General features: G+C 36.1%; 2 protein-coding genes across 4 annotated transcripts in view; one reads left to right on the top strand and one right to left on the bottom strand.

The window, feature by feature from the left end:
• tmie (transmembrane inner ear) overlaps positions 1-14,933 on the bottom strand; it is a 29,771-nt gene extending 14,838 nt beyond the window's left edge. Inside the window, exons 1-3 of the mRNA XM_057334354.1 lie at positions 14,626-14,933; positions 3,805-3,922; positions 635-784 (exon numbers count right to left, since the gene is read on the bottom strand). Coding sequence (XP_057190337.1) covers positions 635-784; positions 3,805-3,922; positions 14,626-14,772 — 415 coding nt within the window. The 5' untranslated portion in view covers positions 14,773-14,933. The remainder of the gene's footprint in view (positions 1-634; positions 785-3,804; positions 3,923-14,625) is intronic.
• Positions 14,934-19,276: 4,343 nt separating this feature from the next.
• LOC130554590 (uncharacterized) lies at positions 19,277-23,083 on the top strand. Of its 3 annotated transcripts, XM_057334351.1 has the most exons (7): positions 19,277-19,513; positions 19,807-19,940; positions 20,411-20,541; positions 20,900-21,235; positions 21,320-21,482; positions 21,715-21,851; positions 22,355-23,083. In XM_057334351.1, the coding sequence occupies exons 4-7, from the start codon at positions 21,095-21,097 to the stop codon at positions 22,676-22,678; spliced, it is 765 nt and encodes a 254-aa protein (XP_057190334.1). In that variant the 5' UTR covers positions 19,277-19,513; positions 19,807-19,940; positions 20,411-20,541; positions 20,900-21,094; the 3' UTR covers positions 22,679-23,083. The 3 variants fall into 3 exon arrangements, with proteins under 3 accessions (XP_057190334.1, XP_057190335.1, XP_057190336.1); XM_057334352.1 differs by lacking the exon at positions 19,277-19,513 and having other exon boundaries at positions 19,805-19,940; XM_057334353.1 differs by lacking the exons at positions 19,277-19,513; positions 19,807-19,940 and having other exon boundaries at positions 20,054-20,541.
• Positions 23,084-24,292: the final 1,209 nt, after the last annotated feature.

The following is a 24,292-nucleotide window of genomic DNA, read 5'->3' on the forward strand; positions in this document are numbered from 1 at the left end:
TTGATTTCATGTTCACTGTAAAACCCCCAAAAAGCTAAATAAGTAGAATATCCAGATCTGTGCTTTTAACTCAGTATTTCATATTTCTAATACACCAAGCATGAGTTTTTGGGGCAGATTCACTAAGATAAACCTGAATATCTGAAAGCAAATTCTGATCGCAGCCAAGGCATTTAATTTAAAAACACTTTGAGCAGCACATTTCTCCAGCTTTATCTTGATAGTCTTGGTCTAATTTAAAAAAATCACAAATGCAGGCTAAGGACAGACAGGCAGAAATAAACAGGAAGTGCAGACGTGAGGTTAAGTGCGTCAGTCTAAGCGACCGGATTGACTGATTCATCTTCTTCCCTAACCACAGGAAGTTGTGCGCTCTGGCGGGCCTGCACCTGCTCAGAGACTGTCTGCAGTGCTGCAGCTTCCGACAGGACTGAGCAAACACGAGGGATGTGAAGAGAAGGGAAAGGAGACAGATAAGCAGAAGTAAAAGATCAGCATTAGTGAAAGACAGATGAGATTAATCACAGCAGAAAAAAAACAGAAGATCTACAGAAAAAGATGAGTGTGAAAGGAGAAATTCAATGTAAATGAACAAAATTAAGCATAAGCATGTGATAAAAAACATGTCTGTTACCTCCTGGCACCTCTGTGAGCTCATTGAGGGGCGGTACGGTCTCCAGTGTGTTGGCGTATGTTTTCGCTGCCTCTCTTTGTGCATGTCGAGCCTCGATCTCTTTTTTCGTCCGTGGAATCCGACATTTGAAGATGCAGCATAGTGTTATTACTGGGAAGCGAGGTACAATAGAAGGCTTTACAATCTTGACAAACATCGTTTACAACGGACAACATCATTCTTCACGGACAACATCATCACTCTTATTTTTTTGCTTATTAATAGCATTGTTGGGTGTAACTAGTTACTAAGTAATTAGTTACTGTAATTTAATTACTTTTCCCTTGAAAAAGTGAAGTAAGGGATTACTCTTATTTTTTCTGTAATTTTATTACAGTTACTTTTGATGTAATTAAACTAAATACTTTGTGTAATATGTGTGTGCAATAGTGGAATTGACATCAAAATTCAAAGTCTAACTTTAAAATCTGTGCTTTAAAGGGGTCATATGGCGGAAGTACGTGTTTTTCTGTGTTTTTGGTGTGTTATAAGCAGTGTTGGGTGTAACTAGTTACTAAGTAATTAGTTACTGTAATTTAATTACTTTCCCCTTGAAAAAGTAAAGTAAGGGATTACTCTTATTTTTTCTGTAATTTAATTACAGTTACTTCTGATGCAATTAAATTAAATACTTTGTGTAATATGTGTGTGTGCAGAAGAGGAATTTACATCAAAATTCAAAGTCTAACATAAAAATCTGTGCTTTAATGTATAATTCTCACGTTTGTAATTAATAATAATACTTTATGTAGTTTTATGTTATTTATTTAAATGAATTGAAAGAGCCGTTTCATGTCTATCCTTGAATCACTTAACTCATCAAGGTTGATGTAGGATATAGAAAGTAATTAGTAATAAGTAATTAAATACTTTTTGAAGAGAGTAACTTGTACAGTAATCTAATTACATTATCGAATGTGTAATTAGTAACTAGTAATTAATTACTTTTTCAGAGTAACTTACCCAACACTGGTTATAAGTTGCCCATGCATGTGTTAGACACGTAAAATTGCACAAATGAAAGTGTGGGAACAAAAGATGCATTCTATCTAAAAGCGAATGCTCAACCAGACTTGCCTGAAGCGCCTCGTGTAACCACACCCCGGCGAATCTACGTAACTTCGTAACATGATTTGACTAAGACCGCCCAAATCTACACGTAGTTAAGGTGGGCGTAATTGTAAATCTCATTGTATCGTCTGTCAGTACAATTGCTTTGGAACCTGATGTTCCAAATATGGTAAGAGGCGTTACATGTCCGTGAAATGCTTGCAGTATTTGACCAATCACTACGCACTGGTGAACTGGCCAATCATAGCACACTTTTAGCACACAGCTTTTCAGAGCAATGGGCTTTGTAAAAAATCAGCGCGTTTCAGAGAGGCGGGGCAAAGAGGAGATACAAACATGCACGGTATGTGGAAATACAACGTTTTTAAACTTTAAGGCCTGGTTTCACAGACAAGGCTTAAGGCTAGTCCCAGACTGAAATGAATGTTAGAGCTGTCTCATCTGAATATAACTTGCCCTGACATATCTTAAAATATGTCTGTGCCATTGTTTTGTCTGAAGATGCACACAAGTAATGTTTCTTTCTAAAGCATTTTTATAAAAGTGTCTTAAACATCCTAATCCAACTAAGGCATAGTCCTGGTTTAAGATAAGCCTTGTCTGTGAAACCAGGCCTAAATGGTGTGTATACACATTGCTTTATATCTAAAACAAACAGTAATATTCATTTTAGCCGCGCAATATGACTCATTTAATGTATAATTCTCACATTTGTAATACTTTGGTCAGTTAATAAGAGTACTATTATTTATTTGAATGAATTAAAAGATCCCTTTCATGCCTATCCTTGAATCACTTAACTAATCAAGGTTGATATAGGATATAGAAAGTAATAAGTAACTAAATACTTTTTGGAGAGAGTAATTTGTACAGTAATCTAATTACACTATTGAATATGTAATTAGTAACTAGTAATTAATTACTTTTTGAGAGTAATTTACCCAACACTGATTAATAGTTAGTAAGGTAGTTGTTAGGTTTAGGTATTGGGTAGGATTAGGGATGTAGAGTATGGTCATGCAGAATATGTGCTTTATAAGTTCTAATAAACAGCCAATATGCCAATTATAGGCATGCTAATTATAAATAGTTAATAGTGAGAATTGCCCCCTATACTGACGTGTTACCAAAACATTTAAGCACAGAAAACTTATCCATTTATGCATTTAAAAATAAAATCTATAAAAAATGCTGAAATACAAACTTGTGAGCAAACTAAAAGCAACCATAGCAAGGAATGAAATCATGGTTTTGCTTTTGTAAATATATCTTTCAATGTTTATATTGATCATACATTGATCTTTATATTTAACCTGGAATAATCTGGAATGAATATTTCAAATGTCAAATGCATTGTCTGCTATTTGTAAGTCAACATGACAGATCCTATTTAGTCTTTCATTCTGCATTCCACACAATTACTCATTATTCCATAAAAATAAAGTACATTGGGTCCTGACATCAGCATCATCAAGCATGAATTTAGATAAAAGTTTTTGCAGGCACACGTGTATAAAAATGTGATAGAAAAATTACAGTAATAATATACCATACGAACTGGTAAATATCCTGAATATTCTTTTTCACTCAGAAATATTTGATATTATTGTAATATAATATTATTATTAGGGCGGTCAAAGGAATAATCGCAATTTATCGCATCCATTGATAAAAGTTTGTGTATACATAATATATGTCTGTGTTTGTATTTATAAACACATACACATTTACATATTTTGGAAATATTACATGTCTTTGTTTATATTTATTTGTTTAATTATGTATATATATACAGTATATATAAATTATATATGTATATAAATGTTTATTAATTTGTATATTTTATATTTTTCTTAAATATATACATGATTATGTTTTTATAAATACAAAATTTATATGCACAGCACACAGACATATATTAAACACAAACTTTTATTCCGGATGCGATTATTTGCAGTTAATTGATTGACAGCCCTAATTATTATATAATATGGGTAGTAATTGTCATGTAATGTATGCAATATTACATGCATACATTCATACATACAACAAAGACTTACTAATTGCTAAGACAAACATGGAGAAAATGCCTACGACCTGCCATAATCTCAAACCCCAAAACACCACCGTTTCAGAGGTGACCGGATCTGGCTTTTTTGGAGGATCTGTTGGCAGTAGCTGTAGAGATAAAAGTTAAAAGGTTTTCGTCAACCCATTTTTATATCCATACACCTATAAAATGAAAACAACAATAGCAAGTAACAGAAATAGTTTCAACTATACTGTGGTCACAGGAGTGACGCGAATCATAAACCTTTAAAAGATTGAAAGTGCTGTTTAGTGAATGATATAGGACATAAATGATTATACATTTTAGAAAGGGAAACAAAAAGTAGTATAAGACAGGTAGAAATTTAGTGAGGATTTGTTGGCATTAATGATATAATATGACAGCTGTTAGGTGGTAGTGTGTCAGTATGTTGACATGTTGATGTGTTTCTCAACACTACCCGCTTATCAGTCTGTAGTGAGTCATGGTCCACTCCACACCTTATTTGTCTGCAGTCCTGAACTCTGCAGTGTCCTCTCATGAAGTTTTCTCTTGCTGAACATCTACTCCTAGCTTTTTCTATTAAACAAGTCCCCTGGGACCTTGGTAATCAAACGCATTGAGTTGAGCAAAAGGTACACAGTCATTATGAGGACACTACTGAACTTTGCTGTAGTTGGTAATACAAAGACAGGGAGATGTTCTTTGACTAGTCTGTCACCTCCGAGACGTTTTACAGAACCCGTCTGCCTCACTGCCCAATTGTTCACAGACCCAGTGGTGATGGGCAGCTGTCGGGGATTGTCATGTTTGTTGGGATGTCATGTAGCAGCCTGTGGTCCAATTTGCTCAGGGGCAGCAACAGAGTCAGATGCTCTTTTGACACCAGCACATAGGAAGTCTGGATATTGTAGGTAGTGCACCCACAAACTGTTTTGAATTTGGGTGGGTGGAGAGAAGAACATGAATATAGTCATGGATGCCCTTGGGTGAGTTTACTGACAGCAATGTGTATTGCTTCCAGTATATTCACGTACATATTGTGAATGAAATAACTTAATGTAACTGCACTGGGTTGTTTTCAACCCAGAGATGTGTGAAAATATGGACAGAACACACCGCTGGGTTATGAATTAAATGAATTATGAACCCCAGCATTTGGGGTTTAAATAACTCATATAATTTATAACCTAACTGTATGTCCTATCCATATGTTTTCCCAGCCATGGATTGAAAACAAGTGTGTTTTAAATCATTTGCTATTATTGCAGAAACAATGCTTTGTCCTCTAATTGGTCAAGCGGTGAGAAATAGGCATTTACCATTTATCACTTTTCTAAAAAAAACTAGAAAAGTAGTTGACGCCAAAGACTACATTTGTATATTGTAGCTAATCTAACCCTTATGATCTTTTTCATATAAAACACACATTTACAAAAGCTGTTGGGTTGTAGATTAACCTATGCTTGGTTGTTTTAACCAATTGTTCAGTCAAATATGGACTTTTTGGATTCATTTAACCCAGCGTTTGGGTTTGTCCCATTTTTTCATTTAACATTAAAAACAACTGTGTATAATTTAATTGGAAAGTTAATGTGGCCAAAGTGAGTTGATCATGAGTTGCTAAATAGTCTTGAATGCAATATATAGCCACAATTTAAGCTTGTAATGCTGTAAAATGAGTTGTTAGTATATTCGTTTAACGAAACCATAGCCGACTGGCAAGTTTATGTTGATTTAGTGACTATGGGATGATTATTAATCCTAGGCCTAGCCAGCACAATATGTAGTTATTATGTTATTATAGCCTATTATGCTAGTTAGTCACAATAATTATTCAACATTAAGCTGTTAGCAATAAGGTTTAATTGTAAGAAATGAAGTAGTATTTGGGTGTAATAAACCTTTAAAAATGTAGTTATAACTGGGTGGAAATACTATCTTGTGCACTTTTTTCGGTCCCCAAAAACTAGGGTTCTTGGGACTGCGGTTCTCCGAACTCAGATTTGGTAGGTGACGCTGTTACAAAAATTGTGCAGGTCCTGGAATTGCGGCCTCCGACATTGCAGTCGGATAATATTGGTTTAACCATGGTTTTGTATCAACACTATGTAACAATCGATATTGTGTTATCACAATAGCAAAATTGTCACATGACTGTATGAAACGATAGGTCTTCCAGGCCTAATATAAAGAAAGTTAGAAAAATAATAGAAAAATAATAGATGTTACCTTTTGGACAAGGTCCATCTGGTGCAATTATTTTATTTTATAAAAGGGATTTTTAGGTCATTTGACCCATCTCATACCATTACTCATACCTCTAAGTAACAGTTATGATTAGATGATAAATAAAAGAGGATGCTTATGGCACGTTTCCTATGTCATCATTTGCCATTTTAAATATAGCAATAAATATCGTTCCGTGGACTTTATACAGAGGTATATCGTACAGTGAGATTTTGACATCGTTACATCCCTAATTAAAACTAATCTTTACCATAATAAAACCATGGTTAATATTTCAAATGGAAGTGGATTACATTATTATGCAGAGGGTATAGGTGGTTCCTAAAGGTTAGTTAAATCCCAGTCGCTACTTATGACCAATAAAAGTTATGTTTACCCTAGGAAGAACTACACTGTAAAAAATTGCTGTTAAAAAACAGCCAAATTCTGACAGTAACGTACTGTTTTTTGTTAAAACAGTAATATACTGTAGAAAACAATGCATCCTGGGCTTGGCTGTTAAAAAACAGCCAAATTCTGACAGTAACATACCGTTTTTTGTTAAAACAGTAATATACTGTCAACAGCCATCTGTCAACAGTAATCTACTGTTGTACTGTATGCAATGCATTGTGGGCTGTGTTAACCCCTTCAGACCCTACTTCAATAAGAATGGACATTATGTCTTTTTTGGTTTAGACCAATAAAACTTCATGTTTCTATCATTTTAATAATACCTCACAGATTGTTTACCAAGTTAATGGTAACCTCATTGTCTTGCCCCTGTTATATTTTATTTGATTATGTTATGTTTTTAAAAAAAATCTAAAGATATTTTAGAGTTGTACAACACAGGATTTTATTTATTTAAGGTCCATCCCAGTGGACATGCGGTCTTAAAAATGATAAAATGGCAGACTTTTTTGCACTCCAGCTCATTACACACAATTGGCATTTCACAAACATTGATCCCTTGATTACCAAGCACAAGCATAAATACGATCAAATCAGCCATCAAGTATACGCAGAAACCCAACAGGCACAATCAGACATATAGGGACTATATATAGGCTACACATGTGGTACACAGACTGAAATACTGCAAAAAAAATGTTTTTTATATTTACTTATTGTATTACTCAGTCCTACAATAAATATTTATTTTGTTAGCAATTTTTTTTTACTTTGACTTCTATCACACTGTTTAGGTTTAAATTATTATTCATATGGTTAAAACATGCAATTTTATGTTGATTCAGTTGGGGTTTACAGTGTTGTGGACTTGAAAAAAAACATACAAAATCGTGAAAGTTACCACAAATCCTATTTTTTACATTTGTTTCTAAATTGAAGAACAGTTAATGTCAACTGAATATTTTTGCATATCCTTTTAGCATAGGAAAATATCAGAGGGTAAATAACAGTACAATGCAGTATTTTTCTGGAGCATGAGAATTAGTTTTGTGAAAGTTCGTGATTGTTTCGTCAGTTCAGTACCCAGATAGCACAATTCATCTGGTTTACGTCTATTTGACGTCTGCATTTACATCTGCAAGACATCTGCAATACGTCTCGGAGACGTCTGAACGTCTGTAATACATCTGCTAAAGATCTGGAGATCTGCTGCGTAAAAACATCTGCTAAACATCTTAGAAAGAGCAGCTTTACATCCATTCTAAATCATAAACATCTTACAGACATCTTATAGAGGTCTATATGACGTCTAACAGCAGACATCTTCGAGACGTATTGCAGATGAGCAAACAATGTATTGTAGATGTCTTGCAGATGTAAATGCAGACGTCAAATAGACGTAAGCCAGATGTATGTGTGCTATCAGGGGTAAGTTCACAATTCTTTAGCGTCCCGAATCATTTTCAGTCAGGTACTTTTGGCCAGGTGGAGTTTTCCCACAAATGTCAGACTTTTCTGCCCGAAGAGGACCCACGCGAGGACGGACCATCCGTAGCGCTTTATCTGCGCCAACCTGCATTTGCACGTTCAAATTACACGGTAAATAAAGCATTTTTTTTACTTTTATCGAGAGTATGTGGTTCAGAAAGGAAGTATTATCAAGTAATGTTTGAAATTGCTGCCTAACAAGCTGTAGTTAGTAAGTAACTTACGCGATTTAAAAAGGGCTCGTCATCTCCGAGATATAACCCAAATGTTCATATTTATTGCATTTTACAGACCCCAAGTTTTATCGGCTTGTTTTGTCACCTCTGAACTTTCAAAACTGTGGTTATTGCAAACTGGCTAACGTTAGTAATCTTAAACAGTCTGTTGCTAATGCTAATAACAGTAGCTGCAAATCACCACTAAACGTAATGTTTGAAATTGCGATGATTTTCCGTTTAAATGTGGCTTATGTTTGAAAGGAAAGCAAACTGATAGTTTGAGTGTTTAGCAAATACGGATTGATTTAGCATCACTTGCGTAATGATTAGACATGGTGGTGGAAAAAAATGAGAGGGAAGAGAAACATTTTTTTAATGCTTTTGCGTTATCTTGCAAAACATTCAAACGTCCTGTTGTCCCGCTCCGTACATTAACAATGGAGCGGTTTATAGTAGATTCCCAATAACTCCTGAGCTAAACGTTGTTATAACACAAATAACACACAATTCTTTAGATTAGGATCTACATCCAAGTCTTCCTCAAAACGAGAATATAAATTGATATCATCTGAGCAGGCGACATGGACAAGTCCAAAGGAACCGTCTGCAAAGTGACTGTAAATCCGAAAAGCGTTACTACTAAAATAGTAATTAATAACTTAAATGTTACACAGTGAAGTCTCACCAAATTCTGTTTACACATTAATGCTCTCCTGCTGAATTTAAACTGGTTTTAGTTATACTACAGTATGTAACACTGAAGTTAATGACTATTATTAGTAGCCTAATGATATTCGTGTTTTGCACTTTGCAGACGATCCCTTCGGTATTGTCTCAGCCAGCTCCCGCCTGAGATCAATAAGAGGCTCGATTTGTGGAAAATTAAGTTAAAGTTCATTGTTTACGTTACATAGAATGAGGTGTAATTTGTGTTATAAGAACGTTTAGCTCACGAGTTATTGGTCCGAGAATCTGCGACTATAGATTAATGTTTATGTAGCCTATGGAGCTAGTCTTAAATTCTGCCAGCGGGACATTAAACATGAAGTGTTTGCGAGATAACGCAAATATCTTTGCGAGGGAACGCAAAAGCTTTAAAAAATATTTTTCTCTTCCCTCTCATTTTTTTTCCACCACCATGTCCTCAAAAGGGCTCCGTATAATACTGATATTGGTCACATGGAAAATTAGCCATTTATTCTCGTCTCATTTCCGACATATTTGAGCCTTATATCGCTGCATATTTAGTGTTTAGTGTCAATGCTTATCTAAATGTTGATTAAATTTAATTTGATATTTTTTTTGTTTCTGCTGTTTTACAGTGTTCCATGGAGTACATCAGGGAAAAAAACAAGCAACCAACGTTATGGTCATCTGCAACAGATGGCTGATGGATAGTTCCTAATTACATTTTTGAATGCCAGCACCTTCAGTATCTCATAAGACTCTTAATAAATGTACTCTCATGTTTTAAATATGTCAAGTTTAAAGGGGGTAGCCTCTGTTATTTAACCTGTTTTATTGCCATTGTTGTTATTTGTAAGTTTCAATTATTTGTTTTGCTACTGAAAAACTTGACTTGGTTGCTTGGTACTTGAGTCATTCTTTTTTTGTGTTGCTGCTCTTAAATAAAAAAAGTTGTTTATGTCCTTTCTAAAACATTTGCTTATAATTGTATTAATATTTTTTTATTATAGATATTTTATGTTAAAAAGACATGTGTAGCCCAAAGGACAATATTGTGCAATAAAGATGAAGTTAAAAAACAGCTATGTACTGTCGTTAATTCTTACAGCAATATACCGTAAAATAATTTAACAGCATGAGTACCGTAAAAAAACGGTAATTTACTGGCGTCTCTGCTACCAGCATTTTACCGTTAAATACGGGAAAAACAGCAATGCACTGTATTTCGTTTTTACAGTAATTTACCGTAAAATAATTTAACAGCATGAGTACCATAAAAAAACGGTAATTTACTGGCGTCTCTGCTGCCAGCATTTTACCGTTATTTTACGGAACAATTTTTTACAGTGTACTAATAATTAGTATTGACGGACATAACTAGCATTATATTAAGACTGATAAAAATGGTCATTTCCTATTGATAGAGCAGGAAACAGCAGATGTCCCTTCAGTCTGGAGTAGATTACTATTCACGTGTCACTCTTAATCAATAAAGCCTCTGCAATTTCCACATGCTATCCTCAGATGTCACATCAGCAGACAGGGTGTTAAAAGCAGTTTGTCTACAAGCAGGTCTGCTGCATAAGTAACAATTTACATGAAGAATCTCTTGCTGGATCCAAAATACATACAAAAGAATGGAGCTGTTTTCCAGTCCACAACACAATAAAAACAACAGACATCTTTGAAGATTATATAACAAAACATAATTTCCAAGATTTTAATTCTCATTAAATATATGGCAAAACTCAAAACGATTAACATCCTGGGACCAATTGCATAACCCCAGCCACTAAGTTAAGACCATGTCTTCACAACTAACCTCACTAACTAGCAATGAGTTAGGACTAACAAGTCTTACTTTTCAGATTTCAATTAGACCATTCTACTTTTTTTATGTAACACATTTGTAGAAGTTTTGACCAGTCTTGAAGAAAACAATTGACTAACTTGTAAGAAGCATTTTATGCAACTGGCCCCTGATCGACCTTGTTTCCAAAACAGTTATTTATATTTTACTGCATAGTCTAGGCCGATATAAAATACCTGTATGTCACAGATGGATCTCTACAGATTATAAATGCGACAGGTGAACTATAATTCTGCATTTAATACTTTTTAAGTATAGGTCTAGCCTTCTTCACTTTCATTTTTGACATACATTTTTACTGCTGCTACTGTCTTTCTTATCAGAAGTGTTGTATTATGAGCGAATGCTAAATCAAAAACACATCGCTCTGAACATCACCTTGTTTCCATTGACGCTATTTCAATTTATTTCTGTGCAGCATCTACAGGTATAGTACATATTCTAATATAAAATCATGTATTTTAGCAGTAGTACTTTGTACAACATAACAATGTGTTAGACAGGCATGATATAAAGTCCCTAAAGCTCAATCCAGAATGCTAACCCTGATTTTCCTCCAGTTTCGAAGCAGAACTATTGTTTGTGAAATGCATAGAAATCTGTTAAATATCAAAGTTTAGGCAGACAATCATGACATTTGGTTCTGAAGATTGATTGGCTCGGTGAACGTTCCCAACAGCCAATCAATCACAGGATGCAATCTCTCTTCTGTGCTGTGTATCTGGAGTTCAGCTGACAGCAGGCTATATCTTGATATCAGTTTTTCAAACATAATGTGCTTTTCATTTCATTCTTTAGAGATATAAAACGACTCTTATTTGAAGTGCTGTCCTTAACATCTCAAGAGAAATAACATATATCATGCAGACAGATCCTCTGATAGATCTTCAAATGTCACAGAATGCACTCAATTACAAACAAGGTAAGAATTAGGCCCATGGGGCACATTAAATAACACAAAAGCAATGAAAACAGATTATCATTAGCTTTTGAAGTGTATCATGTTTTGCAGGTATTATGGCTATGACCAGATCTAACATGCTGACATTTAACGCACGCGACAGAAATGTAAAATATACATCAGCAACAGATTCAAGAGCATATCCCTTAAGCCAAGTTCACATTACACAACTTCAAACGTCGGCCGATCGCTGAGCTGTTCAGACTACGTGACTTGTTTTCTGTGAAGTCTATAGTTGTTAATGTGTTCACACTACGTGACACTACGTAAATGATCTGCAACAGGAGGTGACACACTACACGAGCTGTGAACAATTCTGTCACCCAGCGACTCAATCCGGTCCCAAACCACGTTTCGTCATGAAAAAACGTGAGAAGTGGAACGGAAAATGACACGAAAAACATGCGACACGGGAATTGCTTATGTGAAAATGGACGTCAGAAAGAATGTGCGCTTCAAGCTGTTTGCTTGATGATCTGCTCGGAAAAACCTAGAAAAAGGAAAAAACTAAGGATATGGGTGAAAGAATGGATCAGCATACGGGGGCAGTTCCGGTGACCTCAGCCCGTGGCTTGCTGTCATTAGCTGTGGCTCGTCGCGTCACTTGACATCACATGATGTCGAGTCGGACGACAGCTCCAGATATTTATCATGCTAGATATTTGTCTGGCGTCTGTGAGGCATCAGCGACGCGTCAGGGAGTCTCTTTGATGAGTCGTTTACTAGTTCACACAAAATGCTTGGTGAGCGCTGATCGCACGCTGTTTTGCCCCCGATCACAGCCCAACCTGTCGGCGAGCTCAACGACTTGCAAATCGGGCTTAAAATCATGTAGTGTGAACTTGGCATTAGGGAACAAGTTTATCTTGGAGATATATATAGATCCTCCCGTTTTTCCATTTCAACTCCTGCTGCCTGCTGAGTAGACTGGACCATAATGATGTCACTGAACCCAATTTGTGTTGTTTCATGTTGGCCTTAAACGTTCAGCTTACTGAGAAAATTGAAAGCACATGGGCAAAGACCCTATAATGAGAGGGTAATTAGCAGTAGGCGTGAACTAGTGGTTTTGACACCTGCTTTCAAGGTCACTGCGGAAGACACCTGTAATATAAGTCTCTAAAGCCTTTACTAGAACTTCAATCCATTTCTAATGGGCTTTTAAAGATTTGTCTGAAAATAACCGATACATTTTAAATTGCTTGCTAGGCAACATTGTCGGGTATTCTCTGTTTTCTAGATAAATTTAGCCTGATGTGTGCAATTTTTTATGGGCTTTATAGTTTTGATTCTAATTTAAAAACCTCTATGTTTAACACTCAAAATGTATTTCAATACTGAATATCAATTGCTCTTTCTTGCATGTATTTGCATACTGTAATTGATCTTTCAGGCATTTATTTAACAATACGGTTGCTTTCTGCACTGTGTTGAAACAAAACATACGACAATTTAGCATTTCATTTATGTAAACCTAAAGCTTTAACACAATTGCCTTTAAAGCATATACGTACTTTAGATTTCCAAGTCTAAAATGTTGAAATAACCTTCCAATGTTTCTATTAGTTCTGTAACTGTGCGCTGACTAATCATGTGATCCTTATCACAAAATGATGACATCAGCCTTTACGCAAACTTCCACTTTCACAAAGAGAAAGTTTCATGATGTTGCAACTACGCTGTTTGCAAAAACTCTAAAAATATTTTCATGTTTTTACACAAAACATGACGAACGATTCATAACTTTCCTACGGGAAAACGCTTTCATAAAAATCCCATCACTTCCAAAGATGACCATTACAGAGCAGTAATGTAATTCTTGACGTTATGGACGAGATGAGGAAAAGCTCAAATGTCCCTGAGGAGTTGATGATGAAATCTGAACAGTCATTCATTGTCTGAATTGTTCCTTTTTAATTTGACAATGTCAGCAGATGGATGGTACGAATACTCATCCTCTTACATTATCAAATTATCAGGGAACAATGTAAACATGTTTTCAGTGTGATGCAGCGCTGTAGCTTGTATTTGAGATCCTTATTGTCCAGAAACATAGTAGAGGCTTGTTCATAAAAATGACCACCGAACAAATATGTAACAAATGTTGTACTGTCAACTGAACCAAATATGTGAAGGAGCAAAAATCACCTATACGTTTTCTGAATAACAAGTGTTACATGTGGCTAAAGTTCAGTTTTTTTATTTTGTTTATCATCCAGCAGGCAAAAACATGAGTTTAACCATTTAGAAAGAAAAGCAATATAATGCAATATGAGTTATCAGGTCAAAATGACATCAACTGTATTTTTTTTTTCAAAAACTACATTAAAAAGTAGTAATAAAAATGATATTAAGTGGAATTAAAATTATAGTAATATGCACCATCATTCTGGTCTGTTTCAAAGTCCATAATACATTGTTGGTCAAATATATCATCCATGTAAATGTGACTAAAGACAATCAGTGCTCTACGCAAATCTTTTGATTCATGGTATATATCAATTTATCTAAATGTATATTCCATAAATCTAATAATCTAATCTTTTGAGTGGGAATATGTGAAAATGACTCCTCACAAAATTGTAAACATGTCAATGTTGTCACACTCCATAAGTTTATTACATATAAAAAAAAAAACCATGGTCTGGTTGTGTTAAATATGTCCTTGGCTGTTTCAATTTTCATTTCTTCAGCTAATCTTGAGTCATGCAAGAGAGTCACTGAAATAATGCACCTTTGTTATTGCATATGTTTGACTATTTGGATGTATTTATAAGGAGATCTATTGAAGGAGTAGACACGTTTTTAACCTGATGTGTCTTCTCAAATAGCCATGCACAGCACTGCAGCTGTCTCATTTCAATGCAGCACTGCTATAAAAACACAAAGCGGTTCCCGCCAACCTGTTCAATACAAAGGGCCCTAAAACAACAGGCCATAAAACTCAGTGTAACCAGCTCTTACCTCTGGATCTGGGACCTGGGCGGCTGCATTGAAGATATGGTGCGAGATCAGGACGGCCACCACACTCATGAGCAATGGGACGAGGGTTGGCGGTGGGTACGTAGGCCCCTCGGTCGCCATCTTCCCCCTTCTTCTTCCCCGTCTCATCCCTCCGCCTTCCTGTCCTTTCTGCTGGTAAACTGCGCAGGACCACAATAGTCCAGGTGATTGATAGTCGCTCGGGGGTGAAACGGCCACCGCCTCCCCTACATCAAACCCATTCTGTTGTCTTCCCTTCCGAATGCTACCAGGCTTTTACCTCTTTACGGGCACAGTGCACTCTCCGCTTCAGAGCCCCAGCCTCTCAGAAAAAGGCCATTAATTAATCAATAGCCATGGTGTCGTTTACAGCCTGGCCCGCTCGGAGCTTGAAGACGTTACGAGAATATTTGTGGGGGAAGGGACACTATTGAACAGAGGAATTGTGTAACACTCTAGAGATGGTGTATTTTGATGTTTAACTTGTGATGTTTTATGCTCTTGCTGCGAACCACTTAGAATTCCGCTAAGGGACTGCAGTTTCCCAAACACGTGGGGATAGTTCACCCAAAATAAAAAATCTTTATCATTTACTCACCCACATGTCATTCCAAACCTGTATGACTTTCCTTCTTCTGCAGATCAAAAAGAAGATGTTTTGATGAACGTTGGTAACCGAACAGCACAGGCCCCTACAGACTTTCATTGTATGGACACAAAACCACAGAGACATTTCTCAAAATATCTTCATTTGTGTCATATGCAGGTTTCGAAAGACATGAGGGTGCATAAATTGACTGAATATTTATTTTTGGGTGAACTATAGCTTTAGGACAATTAGTTGAAATTATACAAAAATACTAAACCATTTTAGTTCATTAATGCATTTCTTTACCAAAAGCCTCTGTGAAGGTAAACTCTACATATATGTGCTTAGAACACGTAAAATGTGCAGCATCACACATAAACTGGTTTACTGTGTTTAACAGAAGGAAAGCTCCACATGAAACCTGATAACATGAGTGCAGTACAAGCCTTCCAGGAAAAAATAAGGGTCACACAAAGTTTGAAGCAAGTCTCTAAAGCACCAGGGTATTACCTGAAGTGAGCAAGATCCTTATAATGACTGAAGGAGTTTATAATATAATAATAAAATAAGCCTAGGTTCTTCCTTCTTTCCTTTGCCATCACTATTCAAAGTTAGTTTCATCTTTAAAGTAGAAAGGTTTGTGCTATAGGCTTCAATTTAAATCTATAGGATTGGATGCTCTAGTTGGTTGCTTGGGCTGTCAAAATATCAGATTTTTACCGCATGATTTTTGTGGCCAGAAAAATCCTTGATAACAATATTGATATTGATGATAAGATATTGATATATGAGCCTACCACCAGGTCTGTGACACTCTTATCTGACAGTATATGATTGCACAATCCTTTGTCAATGTTACATCTATGGGATTTGGCATTTCATTTTTTACCTGGCAGACAAACATTGTGCACTTGTTCAAGAACACCCTGTACTGTAGCAATGTGGTTAAAAATTCTGTCATCATTTACTCATCCTCAAGTTGTTCCAAATCTGTATAAATGTCTTTCTTCTGATGAACACAGAGATCGATAATTGAAAGAATGCTTGTAGCCAAACAGTTCTTGGCCACCATTGACTACCATATAGTAGGAAAAACGCCTTTATACATTTCTTTGTTCTGTCAAGAACAAGAAGCAAACAGTTCTGGGGCGCTTTTACCTAGAATTGAAACTTTTCCTACTATGCACAGTAAAATCGCCAGTGTTAAAAAAAGTCAAATCAACACTCACAGTGTATACTGTATATAATCCACACTCTCAAAGTGTGGATTATATAAACACTGTGAGAGTTAATTTGACCCTTTTTAACACTGGCGATTTTGCTGTGTGGTAGTCAATGGTGGCCAAAGATTAATATAAAGATTTAGAACACTAGGGTGAGCACATGATGACAGAATTTGTATTTTTAGGTGAACTATCCCTTTAAGATATTTCCTGCATTTTTACACCTGATGCTATAGCATGATATAGTGTTTCCTTCACAGCAAAATCATAAGTGTTATTTTTTTGGAGTTGCTTTTAAGTGTTGACATTCAGAGTTGTTTTAACACTGTTTGTGTAAGAACGAACACTTAATGCGGTGACATGAGATAAGTGTTGTTGTTGTTATTTAGAGTTTGTGTTGTGTGCCTTTAATTAACTCTCAGACACTGTCCACACCCAACATTTTTAAACCACGCCTATTTTACAATCGAGTCTTCTCTCCGGGCTGCCGCCATTTTGTCTACCGTTGAGAGCAGCGAGGTAAGACCATTCAGTTCAGCTATATATTTTAAATTAAACATTCTCCGTGTGATATATTAATTTGTTTGACGAATATATGCATCTGTAATGATTTCATTTATATATTACTCTAGTAACATACGTGAAAGGCAACGGTGAAAGTCACGGAAAAATTCCCGCCGGAGTTAAGCTAAATTTGCTGAGGTAAGTTAACACTGTTATTTGTCATAAGCATTCAGCCCTATTGTATAATGTAACAATATTTAATAAGTCGCGTTATAATAACCGTTTACAACTACAGCTGTAAATGTTTAAAGTAACGTTAATTGCACTCGTGAGAGCAGGTTTGGTACAAAATCTTTTTCCAAAAAAGTTTTCCTCAGAACCCACCATGTTCGCATTATCTTTAGAAAATGTGTATTAAAGTAACGTTATGTACGTTATTTTTGTCAGGCGCGAGAGGTTTATTGAAACCCACTTAGCACATATTATCTTTAATTTCATCGTATCATCTAAGTATCTTTAACGTCGTGTTTTAACCACGGTTTGAGCCGACGGCGCCATTTCGCAAAAATACGACAGTTCAGTAAGCTGTCTTTAGATTTAAACTAGACTTTAAAAAAGCTTTTCAGTGCACGATATCACACCTAGTTTCTTACTCTGGCAGAGACTGTGTAACGTTACTGTTTTGGCGGAAGGATATGCAGATATTGAGGCGCGTCTCTGTCAGAATCAAATTTTTTAGTTGTAATGTTAAACACCGCCAAAATCAGTGCCTAGTCGCTGCCGTCAGTTTGTGTATAAGGTGCTTTTGTTAATGTAGTTAACGTAGTTTTAATGGGTCACTTTCAGTCATTATTTTATACTCGTTACGATTACTGAACAGACGAGTATTAAAACAAGGGCAGCCTTACTGGACATTCGGCTGTATTAAGATGCTGTGTGTGTGGGTTAGCCCATAGAGGCAAACAAGGGCGTCGATTTGGGTAGAGACACCAAACAATTAAGATAAATCGACAATAAATATCAGGTGATTTATGCACAGCTTTTGAGTGAAGTACGGGAAAATGCTGCTGCATCCGAAAGCCAGAGGGCGCTCTCGTGCGGAAACTCCAAATACGCACTGCAGAAGAAGACCATAACGGTCTAGAATCTAGGAAATGCCTATGGACATCTTTTTATCACTGTTACTCAAGCCTCATCAGGTATTTTTATAATAATAAAGTATATAATGATCATGTTTGACTGGTGTTGCTTTTTCAAATGCACATTATAAGCGACTCAAACTCGCACTGCTTTTAGATCGAGCAGCATTTCCAACTGATCCCAGAGCCGTGCTTCACGGACAAGCAACGCATTAAATAAATATCGACACATTGCATATCGCAGCCAGCTTGAGTTCAATAGGATTTAGTGGTATCGCGATAAATTACCGTGCAGCCCTCTGATGTCCGTCTGTGTCTTGTGGTTTTTGCTTATTACTTATTTGACATATATTTATCCAGGAATCATTTAATTGAATTTAAACAACTTTCACAGCCGTTTTCTGTAAAAAAATAGCGCAGTTTGTGGTGCACAAATGGTTAAGTTTCATTCTCTGCAATAAGTCCCGCCTCCGTAACTCACGTCGCTTCGCCAAGCTGTAGCACAGGTGGAGAGTCAGAGGCAGGGTCACAGGTGATTAGGTTTATAAAACATGATTGAAAAAGTACATGTTATTTGTTGTGCATCATATTAAAGTTGCACTGTTATAGAGGTCTTAGGCACTCCGTTATACATACAGATATTACCAAAGGTGGAATATATGCAGTGCTAAATGTAACACCTGCTACAAAGGTATTTTTCTTCTAACACACTAAGGGATGTCTTGAATAAAGTTATATGCAGTACAGTAGTGATTTTGTAATTTGTCAATTGGTCACCTATGTACTTATGCTGAACATGTTGCTTCTGTTAACTGCTTGTGATTTAAGAATTTGGGGAAATCTATATAAGATAAGATTAGACTAGTCATATTTTTAGATTTATTACAAGAATCATTTGTAAGTTGGAACTGGTATATATTTTAAAGAAGAGATGAGGCATATGGAAAATAATGTGGGAAGGGGAAGAAGAAATAGTTATGGTTGTCTTTCTGCAAAGATGTGCCTTATCTGTTGACTTTACTACATTTCAGTAAGCATGTTAGTGACGGTGGTATGTAGAGGATCCCAGAAGTATGTGAAGGTGACTGAGACTGATGGAGAGTATAACTTTCATCAGTTTCACCAGGAAGGTTTGAAGGCTGTTGTTAACCTATACAATTTATAGGGAGGGTTTTAAGTTAATTTTAATGTAATCATAATTAAATTTTTGATTGAACTTAATAAAATAAATCGTACTTTTGACTACATAAATATTTGAAATAAATATTTTCCGTATACAGCATTTAAAAGATTTGGCCTGCCAGTTGATGTAGATGTGACCTACAAGGATTCATCGGGGACTGATGTTGATGCTGACATATTCAATGAACTCTTGCAACAAGGCAATGTCACTCTCACAGCCTGTTTGGATGATGGTGTGTTCATATTGTTACTCTTCCACAGTTCTGTAAACATTGTAATATTTAAGTAATGTCCAGATTAGATTTTTTTTGTGTGGAGAGACATTACTTTTTATGTCATGCCTGTTTAGAGCATGGTGTGATTTTTTATTATAGTTGATCTTTAATTTACTTAAAAAAAAAAGGAAAAATAAATGCAAGGCCTTGGTATTTTGCTGTAAGTCCTGTTTAGTTTGTGTAATAGAGAGATTTTGTCTTAATTGCTAGTAAAGTGTGTAAATTAAGTTTTTGTGTTTTGCACTCTCCAGACCTATCGGAAGACACCGAAACATCTGACACATCGCTTTCTTTTAATGCATCAACAATGATTATTGACGATCCACCAACAAAGAAAGCAAGACTGACAGCTGACAGCTGTACTGATAAACAAGTAGCAAAAAATGTAAGTTTTTCTAAAATAAACTCTTCATTGTTCGACTGTTATTGTTTTAGTATTTTGTTAATAGTAATACTAATGCAATATTGGCCGCAAGCAGAGTGCTGTAGGGAATCACAGCCATGCTCATATAGAGCCATATCACATGACTACGAGAGTGATATTGCATTTTTAAACATTCGCTTGTTTACAGTAGCAAGTTGACCTTGCAATTTCTGTTATGTAATGCACATCTCGAGACCCACGCGTTAACATGCTGTAATTTTTTTAACCATTTCTTAGCGCTGTGAATTGATCTGAAAGAAAGTTCCAAATGTGCATGTTTTTTTCTTTTTTTCATAAGTCCAACTTGGCTTAGTGGCGGAGTGATACAAATAGTGATACTGCCTGGCATTTAGATTCGAGACCCAGAAAGAAACTCTTGTATAAATGTGTATGTTTGTCTGTAATTTAAGTTTTTCTGTTTCATGTTACAGATGGTGCACACGGTACTCAAATCAAAACCTGGTGGAGACAAAATTATGTATGATAAAGCCAAAACCCTGTCAGACAGCACCCGCAGACAGTTAATTAACATGCTTGTCGCCAATATGATTGAAGTACATGGGTAAGAACTAAAATAAGTGATTGACTAGAATAATGTCAATTATAGTATCGTGGTCGAAGAAAAGAGAATGTTTGTGTAACTGATTAATCCACTAAATGTGTTGTTTTTTGCTGCTTTTTCTTTTTCTTAACCCAATGTCTCTGCTCCATAATGTAAAACAGAAGGACACCTCCACAAAATGTGCGAACAAAGTATGCACTTGGAATCGTTGCTTTATTTCCTTACTTGGAGGACCCATACTCCAAAAATGGATATGTGAGTTGTTTCAGGATATGTTAAATATTTAACAGTTTAGATTAAACTTTTTGCTGACCCATCCAGTATTGATTTTGCCAATTATATATATATATTTTTTTAGGAGCATTTTTATGATGCTTCAAGTGGTACTGGTTACCTAGCCTGGCGTTTAAAGACGGTGCAGAGAAATACTTTCGTTGGTGAAAAAGGCAGACCTGTATCATCTGAAACAAGCAGTGGCCCATTGTCAGAGAGGGAACCATTTTCAACCACAGAACAGCTGACTGGTGATGAGTGCAGAGAGGCAATATCGGTAATGAAACACTCTTCAGATGAGAACGTAGTCAAAGAAAAAATGAAGGCAACTTTCCAATACAGACAGTCAATGGTTCGTAATCCTGATAAGTCCCAAGATGTCTTGGGGCTGTTCCCTAGATTCCTCTACACACCTGGCCTTGTAAGTTTAAAACTTAGTCTATCATACTTTTTACCCTCTGTATTTATGGTGCTGTTGTTTATTTTTATCAATTTATTTCTCAAGATTGAACTAGATTTTTCACTGCTATTTGGAGAGGAGATTGCGGGAAAGTTTCTGGCAAAGTGGTCAACCTTCAAACCCCAAGTAATCAGTGAAGGCAAAGGATTGCCCTCTAATCACCACATTGAAGAACTCATCATAAATGCTCAACATGAATCTGGTGATGGTAAGATTAAGTAACATTCGAGACTATCTGCATAAGCACCAAAAATGATCTTCATTGTTGCTACCTTTGATCTGATGTTTGATTACATTTTGAAGTGGAAGCAGATTTTTTTCATTTCTCAGTTGTTTTTATGATTAACTTGATTTATACTCTATGAACCAAACAATAATGTTCACGTGTTAAATTAACATTTGGTTTGGTGAACAAATGTTTACTTCATTTTTAACAATAGACTCAACTGGTTGGTACAGCGACATCTCAGCCCTGCTGCTACTACTTCATCTCCTACCCCCAACATCAAAAGGACACAAAAAGGCAGCAAGGATTAGTCTTCTTCAAGCAGCTGACCATTTAGTGAGATTTCTAAAGGTATGTTTCCCTAATTATCAGCATCCCACAGGTGGTACAGTAGTATTTATCTGCTAATATCCTAGTTGAAACAAAATCTTGACAACCTATATATCATTGAAAAGCTCTGTCTCAATTTAAGTTCACAATGGGAATTTAGGTTTTATGATGGGACAAACATATTGAAAGAAAACATGTTAAAGACCTATGGTTTTGATTTTTCTAGCATTTTTAGGGTGAAACATTTTTTATGAAAATAAAACTTCATTAAAAAAGTATTGCTTTATTATTAAAATTAACTTAAGTCAGGGTTCCTCAACTTTTACCCTGGAGGGCCAATGCCCTGCAGAGTTTGGCTACATCCCTAACAAAGTTTAGCCATATAGACCAAAGCATTCTAGAGTTACACTAATTTTAAGGTTGATATCACCAATGAGATCTCAATGTATTGGCTAAGAAAGGATGTATTTTGCATAATCTATTCATAAAAGTTAGATTTTCCTTGTTTTCTTTTCTTTTTCCAGATGGGAACCAGCATTCCATTGTTTTGGGAGAAGTTTGGAGCTGCTCAGCCTTTCCTGTTGTGTGTTGGAGGAAATAGGAAGAGGATTCAGAGGTACTTCGTTATCGTGGACATGAAAGCAATTCCTTGCAAGGCTCAGACGTCTGTGGGTGCTTTTGATGAACTTTTTAAGGCGCACTTTGCATTTGGCACATCATACAGTGAAAGTTTGTCAAGCTTCTACGTTTTCATCCAAACTGCCATTTACAAGATTGATGCTGGAACCTCCAAAGAACGGCCAAGAGTCAGAGAGATGAGAGCAAGGTTTCTCCTTGGAAGGAATTGATTGTCTTTTGAAGGTATGATTGAAGCATGTTTACTTGTTTTGTCTGTAAAACGCATCATCAGAGTTCTACTCTCCTTTGTCGTCATTTAAAGTTACTTCATGGACTTTACCCTGGAAAACTGTTGCGGCTACGATGTGCAGAAGTTGAATGTTCTTCAGTGTTTGGCACATATTCAGGTTTCAAGAAACATTTAAAAACTGTTCATGGTGATAGGGCAGTCCAAAATGTGTGGGCAGCTGTGGGTGAGGCCTACAGTGAAGATGATCAAACAACTTTTGAGACGAATATTAACGAACTTGAACCAACGCCTTCGACTTCTCAACACAACACAGTGGTGCCTGAGTCAACACACATTTCAGCAAATAAAAAACAGTTGCAAGAAATGTGTGGCTCCATTGTTGCACAATTACAGGCATCAAGAGTTGCTAACAGTACAGTTCAGTCTGTAGTTGTTTCTGTGGAAGAGTTAGTAAATGAAATTCAAACTCATACAAGAGAAGCTGTTTTGAGGAGTCTTCCTTCTGCTTTGCGGTGTGAAGAAGTAACCCATCAAGTCCAAGCTGTATTTGATGGTATAGATAATCCCTTCACTGACTTCAACACTGAGGCAAAACGACAGAAGTATTTCAGAGAAAAGTGGGAAATAGTTGAACCTGTTGAGTGTGTTCTTGGAGTGCGATATGATGTACGTCGAGATAAAACAACAGGAATCTACACACAAGTCCCAGTCACCGATAAATTTGTGTATGTTCCAGTTCTTAAAACACTTCAGTCCATGTTTAAAAACAAGGAAATATTAGAAGCTTTTGAACTAGTGAATCGATGCCGAGAGGGCATTTATGAAGACATTAGTGATGGAGAATACATCAAAACTCATCGCCTCTTTTCACAAGACAAACACGCATTACAGCTTCAGCTTTACTATGATGACTTTGAGACTGCCAATCCTTTAGGAGCTAAAAAGGGCATTCATAAACTGGGTTGCATTTATTTCATTTTACGAAACCTTCCACCAAAATTTAACTCTGTTTTGATGAACATTCATACTGTTGTCTTGTTCTATTCTGAAGACCTAAAAAAATATGGATTTGATGCTATTCTTAAACCACTTGTTGAGGATCTAAAAATTCTTGAGACTAATGGGATTCACACTGCTCTATCAGACACCCCTGTAAAAGGATCTGTAGTGCAAGTAACGGGGGACAACTTGGCACTTCATGGGTTATTTGGGTTTGTTGAGTCGTTTAGTGCTGCATATTGTTGCCGATTTTGCTTAACTGCAAAAAGTGCCATTCAAACCATTTTCACGGAAGATCACCCAGATTTGGTTCTTCGTTCTAAAGAGTTACATGCCGTTCATTGCAATGAATTACTGGATCATCCTGAGGTCTGTTCTCAGATGTTTCAAAGAACTCCAATGAGTTAAGCAAACAATTTTTTTTCACCCCAAAACTACATTACCCCAGGTGCATTCGCAAAATTGGTCCCCTTTTACATGTCTGGTGCATGAGATTTGAAGCGAAACATAATTTTTTTAAACAGTCAGTACGTAATTTTAAAAATCTTACTAAAACATTGGTAAAAATGCACCAAACTCATATGGCATTAAATTG

The sequence above is a fragment of the Triplophysa rosa genome, linkage group LG5 (assembly GCF_024868665.1).
Source record: "Triplophysa rosa linkage group LG5, Trosa_1v2, whole genome shotgun sequence".
Lineage (NCBI taxonomy): Eukaryota > Metazoa > Chordata > Actinopteri > Cypriniformes > Nemacheilidae > Triplophysa > Triplophysa rosa.